Below are 10,609 nucleotides of genomic sequence, written 5' to 3'. Positions count from 1 at the left end.
GCCTTGATCCTCGGGTTCACAGAAAACCGCAGGTCCCAAGCGTCTATTACTAAATGGGATATCAGGTGTTTAATGTAAACAAAGTGAACTTTAAGACGGAGCTTTAAAGGTCGTTCTTGATTTATGATCGGGATGAACTGAGAAGAAAGACGTTATGAGATCAAAGGGACGCAACAGCGAAGGGGCGCGGAAAGTCGACGTGGCCACAGAAGCAAAAATGAAAGGGGAAGATAAAGGTGAAGTGGGATGACAGGAGAAAGGAAAAAGTAATCTACACAGGGGTCAGAGATAAAAAAGAGAGCGGAGAGGAGGGACTTTGTAAGCCAGATGGGTCACGGTGTACCATCAGATTGTGCTGTTACAGGTCTGCGGGCGCCAAGGCAGCCTGACTTTTACATTTGGAGGCCTGCAGAGTGCAGATAGTCAGTGGAAGGTGATGATGTGCATGGTGTGTAAATAGAAGGACCTGGGGTCTATTTTTAAGTCCCTCTGGAGTAGACCTTAGCTGGGGTTAGCACAGGCACTACTGATAGACACACACGCTCCCACTGCACATTATCAGCTTGCTACCAGTGGGGAACCTCTCCAAGCTGAAAATGTGACGTGCACACTGCAATGTGAAACTTAAGACTCAATTTTTAATGTGCTTGTACACTCACTGATTACAGCAAAGCTAAAACGATTATGCAATGCAAAGTAATATCTATATAAAAGTAAATCTTCTATTCCTTTACTTTACATAAAATGTTGTTTTCAGACATTTCAGATCACAGCATAGCTAAATGGTGACAGGGGAACAAAGTGGCCATTGGCGAAGTCGCAGCATTCATTTGAGGGAGCGCCAACTGGAATGCAGGTGATTTTTCAACCAGGAAATGTTCTATGTGACAGATATGGGACAACTCCCTACCCAAAGAGTGGAGGTCAGCCTGCCACATGTGTGGCTCTCACATGAGGCTTGATTTACTGTCAACAGCTCAATCAGTCGTGTTCGCTGGACAATAACCCCAAGGACAATCAGGTCATTCCAGCTCGAAAATCCTTTTCGCTCCTGGTGCAGGTATTACATGCGGGATAAGCATCTCTCAATCTTGGAAAAAGATCGCACCGGTGTCGCTATCGGGTTGTATTGTTCGGGCCATATTTAGATGTGCCTCTGCTGTTCTGCAGCACCTGTTGCGGCTCCACGTCAAAGATGTTGCTTATTTCCATAGACGCACTCTACTGGGATCTGGTATTAGAGGCGCTCATCTGTTGTTTGCAAACACCATTCCTTAAAACATTCCTTTTTTAATAAATTAGAACAAAAACAATTATACAGTTTTGTTTTAATTGCAAAAGGAAACAAAAATATTCAAACATTTAATATACACATATGCGCTTAAAATGAGTGCAGTGAATGGAAGTGGAGAGTAAATATTATCTTCCCGGCAATCAACAGTACTTGAACCAGCATATAGCAGCACAATCAAGACATCTGGATATAAAACAACATTGATCCTAACTGCTACACAACCTGCTCATACAGCAGTGCAGTGGCTAGTATTGTTTTGATGATGCAATAATCATGTTTTTTTCATAATTTTTTTTTGATTTTTCAAAAAACACGAAAATATATACAACAAAGGAAGTGGTACCTTGAGAACATATATTTATTTAAAAAAAAATTTGGAAAGTTGAGCACCTTCTATATTTTTTCCCCCGTTATATTTGCAGTCATTGACAGAAATATCACTATTAAAAATGTTTTGTCGAGACAAAGCTCATCTCTCCCCCCTGCCTTCCCTGAGCAGCTCTCCTTCCATGCCTCCCCTCTCTCTGATCTGTCTGGCCTCCTTTGCTGCCTCCTCTGCTTTCTTCTTCTCCTCCCTCTCCGTCTCCAGCAGCCACGGCCCTCCCAGGTAGCTCAGGATCTCCTCTGGGCTTCCTCTGTGTTTGGGTTCAGGATGGAGCAGCTCTTTGAGCAGAGTCATGACAAGCGAACTCAGGCCCTCGAACTGTGACGGAAGAGCGTTGCTTCTTTGGTTCTTCACCGTGATTTTGTTACCATTCCTGTCCTCCTCCTCTGTCCTCTCGTCATCCTTCCCTTTCGCCTCCTTTCCAGCCTCTCGGTCGAACCACTCTTTGTATCGGCGGTAGCCACGGTCGTCATGAGTGCTCTCTTCCCAGGGGAAGCAGCACGTCAGCAGGCAGTAAGTGAGCACGCCGAGGGCCCAGCTGTCGATACTGGGCTCCACCGTTATCCAAATGTCTTCCATCTCGTCCTCAGTCCCCTCGGCGATCCTCCTCTCCAGCTCCTTCTCAGCCTCCTTTGCCGGCTCCACTTCGGGGGTGCAGAAGGGTGACTCGTACCAAACGGCTCGAACGGTTGTGCCAACGGCCCGGGCGAGGCCAAAATCACCCAGCTTGACCCAGCGACAGGAGCTATCGCATAGGAAGATGTTCTCCGGCTTGATGTCACGGTGGACAAAGCCTATTGAGTGCAGGTGTGTGACGGCGCCACTCAGCTGGGCCATCACCCTCTGGACGCAATGCTCGTCTACCCCAGCCTGAAACACATGAGCAGTCGGTGATGATGCTGCTGCTTCGCTATGAAAATATAATACAATACAAGCAGTTTCTCATTCACCCCATGTTAGTTTCATATAGAAAAATAAAATCGCAAGACATCTGGTTAGCACATCACATTACTGGCATGGAGTCAGTGAATTCTCTGTCACCGTAACTGTTGGTGACGCTGTTGGAAAACCCTGTTTTACTTCATGTACTCCCACTTGATTCATCAAGAGCAGGGCGCCCTCACTCTTATCAGCACGCTATTATGTTACTGGCAGGGGCCTCAACACAGAAATGGGTGGGTTGCTAGGTGTTATCGGGCACGTCTCAGGTTTTCGCTGACAGAATCGGGAGCTAAAATGGTTCTCATCAGCAGGAAAAGGTTCTTTGAGAAAGCTGGGCTGAACACATGCAATGGATATTAATCAAGCAGGATATTGTCCTAAATGTAAAATCACATCTCTGAAAATCGCATACACCTGAATTAGATTCATGATTTTATCACTTTTGAAATAAACAAGCATTTGAAAGCCTGGATAAAGGTAAAATGTTAGTAAAAAGTGACATTCTGTCTCCATGCGTGTTGTCATTTTTCCAGGTAAGAGGCATCTCAAAGCAATTAAATCAGGTCAACTTGACTTGGTTATATGTTTCGAAATATATTTTGCCCATTAGCCGAGTAACTTCATCCGATCATGCCGTTCCCTGGAGAAATTAGCCAACCTCGTGAAAGGAACTTCTAGATAGAGGCCAAACATATTCCAAAGCTTACAAACAAGTCCAGTCGATCTGTGTGTAAAGTTGAAGTTGTGAGTCACGATCATAGGTTTCACGATGTTTTTCACATTATAGGATATTATCGTTAATGGCTGTTGGCAACCACGGACATCTCCTGCTAGTCAAATGGTTGCACTTGTGATTTTCTAAAACATGTTAAAACCTCTAATGAGGCAAGCGTCACACTTTGAAAACCAGTCGTCAAGCAAATACATTTAAAAATATCCTTTGCATTGTGATGATAAAACACACACTATAACCTGAGTGCGGTTACAAGTGTTAATTCCCATTTTCCTGCAGATTAGTCAGATATAAATTCCTTTTCTGCTCAACAGGCCAGCCACACACACAAAAAGTGTGCATCACCTCACACGTCAACCAAACTGACCTCTGACACGACAACACTGTACAGGTCGCCGTATAGACCGGCTTGCTGGGCAAAGACATAGTAGGTCGGAGTGGAGAAGAAGATGCCGAGGGCCCGGGTCAGAGACGGATGAGTGCAGTAGGAAAGGGAGAGATTGTATTCGCGCAGGAAAGAGGTGAGTGTGGTAGACTGTCGAGGGAAGAACTTCAGAGCCATGGGAGTTCCTGGGTGGAATGGATCGAGGTGAAACGTGGTCAATAATACATTACCCAGTCAGCTTTAGCCTTGTCATTATTGCTGGAATGCAAGTGTTGCCAATCATTGACACTGTGAACAAATATAACTTCCCCTTTGGGAGGACTTTGTTTCACAGCGACACCCCGGTTGCAGCAACTCTATCCAAAAGAATGTCGCAAAGTACTTCATTAGTGCAACAGAAGTGCAAAAGGTTAAGTGAGCACTATGAGACGGCAACACCGAGTCCACACAGCATGTGTACCTTCTTCATAAGAGGGAAACCTGAGCTCCAGATAAATGTGTGGCAAAGAAGGTATGACATTTTAGACATCTCACATCCAACAGGAGGAAATTAAACGTGTGATTAAAACTCAGGTCGTTTCATTTTTATATAAACTTCAGATATTCTGAACAATACATGACTTTGACCTGCAACCTTGAGTCTTGTACGAACCTCGAGCCTTGTGAACGGCCAACATGACCTTTCCATAGGAACCTTCTCCCAGGAGCTTCACCACCTGGAAGTGTTCGGATACTTTAAGCTTGGGCATGGACTGTGCCGAAAGGAAGCAACGCTCGTCAAGTTCCTGAGCTGCTGCAGTCTGGAAATACACCCAGACACACACACACACACACGCACAGACAAATTATTAGTATTGCACGATGCCTTCAGACGATGGTTGGTTCAGTGGCATCCAGAGAAATACAAGCCAATGTCTGATCAAAGTGTTGAGGCCAGTGATAGATAACTTCAGAGAATCACGTTTGGGTTTCTGCATTCGTATAAATTACATGAACCTGCAACGCGACGACATATTGCCACAGCGATTCTCATTTATCTCCTTCGTTGCAGTCGTGATTTGTTACAAATTGTTCCTCTCATTATTTGGGGGGAGCCATCATTTCTCTTCCACCGTACACCTGTTGAGCGGAGCTTGCGCTATCCTGATTCCTGATAAGCATTTGGCAGAAATGAGTGGAACATGTTGGGTTACGCTATTGGTTTCTGCTGATCTGCTTTTATCTCCATTGACTTAAAGTTGGGACGAACTTCAGACGTCAGCGTGATGTCTTATCGGGCCGATCAGAACACTTGGCGCTGTCATTCAGTCGCCATCTCCATCATCATTCTCCGCTTCGTGAGGTCACATATATGATGATGTCCTTTGAAGTTAAACCACCACTACATACCCCGGCAGATGAGAAAGTGTGTGAACAGCTAAGACACGCAGCTTAACGCAAAAGATAAAGCGATCACATGAGGATAACATATTTTTACTTCTGACCTTCCATACGTTATGTAACCAAGATCACAGGACAATTCATTCAGATTGTAATTGAATTGCTTCTGTTCCACAAACAATACAGACGTTTGTGATATTTATATCGTGTATCAAGTTAATAAAGGCAAGTTAATGATCAGTTAAATATTTCAGTACCTGATAACTCTTAGGCAGCGGCGCCAAATGACAATTAAGTTTGATCATTGGAGATCATCCGAGTAACAGTGTGCCAGACGGTTAGAAATTAAATCAATCTGAGGTATGTGTGTTGTTGTTAAACAAACATATAGATCTGATATGTTGTTAAAAATAGGAGCAAGGGTTTCAGACAGTCTGGGAGACATGCTTGGCAAAGATATTACCAGGACAGCTGTATTTCAAACAACCGTGATGATGGACTGTTTCAGTACCATGGGAGCAAAGATTGATGCTGCGCTGCAGGTTGGACCCACAGCTTGTGTCTCTGTGTGACACTGAAGACCTCGGGAAGTCCCAAACTGACAATATATTTTTGACCATTTTCTCATTCAAGGAAATTGTAGACTACTCCATGCATCTGCAGAGGAATCATTCATATCCTATTAAAACCAAAAATGAGTAATGTATTAATTGCTATTATTGCATTCTCACAATCTTACAGAGTCGTTGCCGCTGACTCCTCTTATTACCTTGTCATAAACTGCTCTTCGTTCTGCAGATACTGAAGTGAAACCAGTCTAATTTATTGGGTTCTGACAATTGTGTGCAACCGGAGCTTTATCCAGCGCCTAGAGTTTTATTGGCTTTGATACATTCAGCATTTACAACGCATTTAACAAGACTATTACATCAGGAGCATCTTGGCATTTGTCCTGTCCTTACAACTGGGGGTGTTAATTAAGCAAGCCTCTATTTGTTAATGGCACTTGGCAGTGCACTGCATGAATGTGAGATTTTAATACCGGCTCCTTCTGATGGCGCTCACTTCATTGGTAAACTGAAGGAGCAGTAGGAGATTCAAACGAGCTGAAAATCCTCTCAACACAACGTCTGTCAAACATCTGCATGCACTAAGCAGTTTTCACAGTAAAAAGTCACCAATGCATTGATGCAGCGCTTGCACGTATCCTCATAATTGAACTGCACATCTAAAATGACATATAAAGCCTCCAGCTGTCTGCACAAACTGGGTATGATTTAACATCTGCGTCGTCTCCTACCTTGAATAGTATTCATTGAATACCGCCTTTTCTGAACGCAATGGAAATATGGGCATGGGTTAACTGTGCAAAAAGAGTCTGGTGTTGAATTTAAGTAATAAGCACCACTTACTGTCATCTTCTGTTCGGCTGGAGGATCTCTGTTCACTTTGTCTCAGCTTTGTGCAGCATCTAATCAAGGATTTCTCAACCTGTCAGCAAGCTGCAGTCACTGGTAACGGTGGCTGCTCTTCACTGCTCCAGATCTACTGTATATCTGCTGCTGAGCTGATAATTAAGCTGGAGGCTGGGAGTATGTTTCTGCCTTTGTTCCACGATCCCATGCAGTTGCACAGCAGCTTTATAGAGGAGGCTAATAGATGTTTACTCAAGACCTGGATAATGACTGTGTGCTTCTGTCCAGGACACGCACACTGAACTCTCTCTCTCTCTCTCTCTCTCGCGCTCTTTTCCAACTCTTGTGCCAACTCTCTCGCCCCACTCTCTCTCTCGCTCTCTCTCCTGTTATGCTGGCAAATACGCGTGAACCAGCTACAAGGTATTTCAAACTCCCTCTCTCTCCCTCCTCCCTCTACTCTACTACACAGCAGTGTTAATATTGCTCCGTTTCCAGTCTGTCAGTCAGCCTGAGCACATTAACCTGTCGCTCTCCTGCCTCCACTTTCCTCAGCTGTCACTCATTTTGTTGCCCAAATAAAAGCCCCCTCCTTTTTCTTTCCATGTCTCTTTCTCACCCCCACGGGTGAGTCTGAGTCAATGAATTCCCGCTCAGTGTAGGATTCCTCTTTTAATCAAAAGGTATGCAGGAATGATCGGAATAGACCAACAAGCTGTTTTCATGATCCCCGACTTACTTGGATTACAGTGTAAAGTGCTTGACCCTTTTTTTTGTTTGTTCCATATCACTGCCCTTTCCTCCTCTGGTGCCCTTCATTTCTGCATTTCTCAGCATGAGATATAGTAATACAGATTGGTATTTACAATATCAACTTAATCACTGACATTCTACTGGCCTATATGTCTGCATCCTTAATGTTTTCATATGTAGTCTTTTTTTTTCATCACACACCCCGATTCCATGTCATGCACTTCATGTGTATTCACCTTTTACAAAGTTCATATTATCATCGCAGACTGTCAAAAAACCAACAGCTGAAACCTTCACTTACAAAACAGCTTAATTGTGAACTTCATCCACATACCAACTCTGGCTCCTACTTAGCATCAGCTGCAGGTCTGGCGTCTTCCCCAGCTCCTATGGCTTCGACACCCTCCTCCTCTTTCTGCCCTCTCAGATATATTTCCCTTGGTACTCTGTACTACAGTCCTATTATTGCCACCAGCCTGATGGCGGGACATTATGTAACATAAACACTGGCTGCTATCACAACGGGATTTGTCTCCACTTGGGTTACTGACACCCCGGCTTGGGCCGCGGACGGTCATCGCCAATACGTGCTTGGTGATTGTGCTCGCTCTGTGGGATCCTCTGGGCCCTGCTGTGACAACCAGCCTCGCCACCCAAACACAAAAGCATGACTTTCGCAACTGTGTTGTAAGCCGACGCCAAGAGTGGGTCACTTTCATTCACAAGTATGGTGTGAGGAGCACACATGTTCCAAATGTGTAACACTGTACACACAGGCGATGATGCGCAGATCCTATCATATACGCACCACAACACACTCTCGACAGCTTTGCTTTCACTGAGTGTGGCAAGTTATGTAACGCATGTGTTTGGTTACACTACTATATTTTTGTGTGCTTTTAACACCGCAAAAAGGAAATTCTTTCCACCTGCAGCAGAGCTGGTGCTCTTTCCATCACTTGCTTTTGTAAAATATACATGTACAGTATACAATCCAAGAAACAATGGACTCCACGTCAGCTGAGGAACAAGAGCAATACATTGATAAAGAAATCACATTTTTAAAATGTGTAATACTTACTAATACAACACATCTTTTTCAATACACGCCAGTGTCCTCGAAGGGCTAACTGGGGCGTTTAAACCACTTGAATAGAAATTGTGTATGATATTACTTAACTGTATCCATTATGCTTACTAAGCTATTGCATAAATTAAAATAACTTATATTGAGACTTATACCGTACATATAAAACCAGTGCAAAAACATGAAATTATGTATTAATTAGTCATTATATGAGAATAGCCAGCTTCCTTGACATTTCAGGCTTCATGATGCATCCTGTGTATAGGGAGTACATGTAAACAAACATAACTATAGCTTCACTATATACCTTTCCATGGTTGCTTTTGCTCGTATTGCATTTATGTTAACTATATATGAAAAACAAATGCTAATCAATCAATTATTCTATGTAAAACTATGTAGTATCAACAAAGAGGTCAACAAAATACCACAAGCAGCAAACTTTAATTTAATACATTCAGTGGTAAATGACAATATGATGCAGATGTATATTTAATGGTAACAATGTCTTAGCCTTGTAAAGCTTTGTCCATGCTAATAGTATCTTTATTACTATTTATTGAGACAAATCATCAACACATCATGCGTTATCTCGCACTCCTCAGAGTTTGGGTGACCAGCTTAAACCTTTGTAGGGCACCTATATAATTTTTTTTATATCAAAATGTTTTCTACACTTGTAGTTTGTTATGGGCCGTTTGAGATAAAGCAATATTTAGGGGATTTTATTATATGACTAATAACAAATAAAGTATATGCTGTGATATGTTATTACAATTTATGATTCAAGAATGGCATCAATTTCCTAATAGAGCCATTTAAGTGGTTTATTTGAAAAAAGGGGAAAAAAGATTGCCTATTACACTAATTGTGTGTAATTGTTATATCCACATATTGCATTTTACTTACCGTACTCCAGTTTCACACAGTAGTGTATATTCTCAGGCATTTCAAGTTTAATACATTCATCAAGCGAGACACTTTACAAAACAAATGGTAAAGTGACCTTTGTTCTTCATGTATTTATTTGTGTTCATTTGACGTAACAATGGAACAACCTGAGTGTCAAAATAGTCTTTATGCACATCACAATCAGCAGGACTTTTTTTTGTTTTAGTTCATGAAATCAGTTGTGTATTGTTGTTCTACGTTAGACACTTTAGATGCAGTTCTCTCTTGAGAAAAGGCAAAAGGATAGAGGGACGCAGGATAAAAGGGGAACTTGTAACACACATGCATGCCAGGTGTTTCTGACTTGTTCTGATCTGGGGCTTACCGTGTATTATTTATGTTTCCACTGACTTCCAGCTCTGCATCAGGCTGTTCTGCTTTCACTTACTGCTGGAGGTAGTTGAAGGATGCCTCTCTGTGGACGGTGTCGGCAACTGCATTTCTGAGGGGCCCTCATAGGAAAATCATTACATTACATTACATGGATGTGATTTCTCACACTGACATTTAAAAAAACAAAAAACAAATGTGATCTATGTTCCATATGTGTCAATGTGAGGTGACCTTTTACATAATATAGGGTGTTATTTGATGAGGTGTCAAATTTAAAGTAAAGACAATAAAAAAAGACTTAGGATGTGCAACCTGCCACCTCATTGTTATACTTCATGTATAGTATACGAGTTCAGACATTTTTTTAACAATCATGCGGCTGATGTTAAAGACATTGAGCATCAAACTATGGTCCTTGACATGTAACAGGTTGTTACTTGTAAAGTGGTCCTAAACACAGTACAAAACAATATAGGACTACATTTACATAAATATAATATTAGCATCTTCCACTTAGAATTGATCATGTTCAGAGGGTCTTTTCCATGTGGAGTTTGCATGCTCTCTTAATGTGTGTTTCATGTATATGAGTCAGTCTAAATTGTGTGGTGGCCTTTTGATGGATTTTCCAGGAGATGCATTACCTTTCTGCCAGTCAACTTCAGTGGAACCTGCAAAACTTCAGCCCGGAAGTTGATCACTCATTATACCGAAGTCAGCGACAATCAGGTTATTTATCTATATCAATTTAAATGTTTCTCTTTTCCTTTCCTTATTTTTCCTTTACATTTGCGTGTTCGAAATAAAGTGTACTTCATTCATACTTATTTATATATTTTAGCTACAGTTGGCTGAATGGACGATGGAGAAGACGTGTTATAAATATTCAATATGACCATGTATTATCCAAACGAGCTCGTCATTGGTTGTCCATTTTGGCACATATTTATA

At 42.1% G+C, this 10,609-nt stretch overlaps 1 protein-coding gene across 1 annotated transcript; it reads right to left on the bottom strand.

The window, feature by feature from the left end:
* Positions 1-1,385: 1,385 nt before the first annotated feature.
* sbk3 (SH3 domain binding kinase family, member 3) lies at positions 1,386-6,831 on the bottom strand. The gene is made up of 4 exons (XM_080501112.1): positions 6,532-6,831; positions 4,392-4,539; positions 3,722-3,924; positions 1,386-2,549 (listed from the first exon to the last, which is right to left on the bottom strand). The coding sequence occupies exons 1-4, from the start codon at positions 6,535-6,537 to the stop codon at positions 1,764-1,766; spliced, it is 1,143 nt and encodes a 380-aa protein (XP_080357238.1). The 5' UTR covers positions 6,538-6,831; the 3' UTR covers positions 1,386-1,763.
* Between the last annotated feature and the right edge of the window lie 3,778 nt (positions 6,832-10,609).

The sequence above is a fragment of the Blennius ocellaris genome (assembly GCF_963422515.1).
Source record: "Blennius ocellaris genome assembly, chromosome: 8".
Lineage (NCBI taxonomy): Eukaryota > Metazoa > Chordata > Actinopteri > Blenniiformes > Blenniidae > Blennius > Blennius ocellaris.
This window is presented reverse-complemented; position numbering and strand designations above follow the sequence as displayed.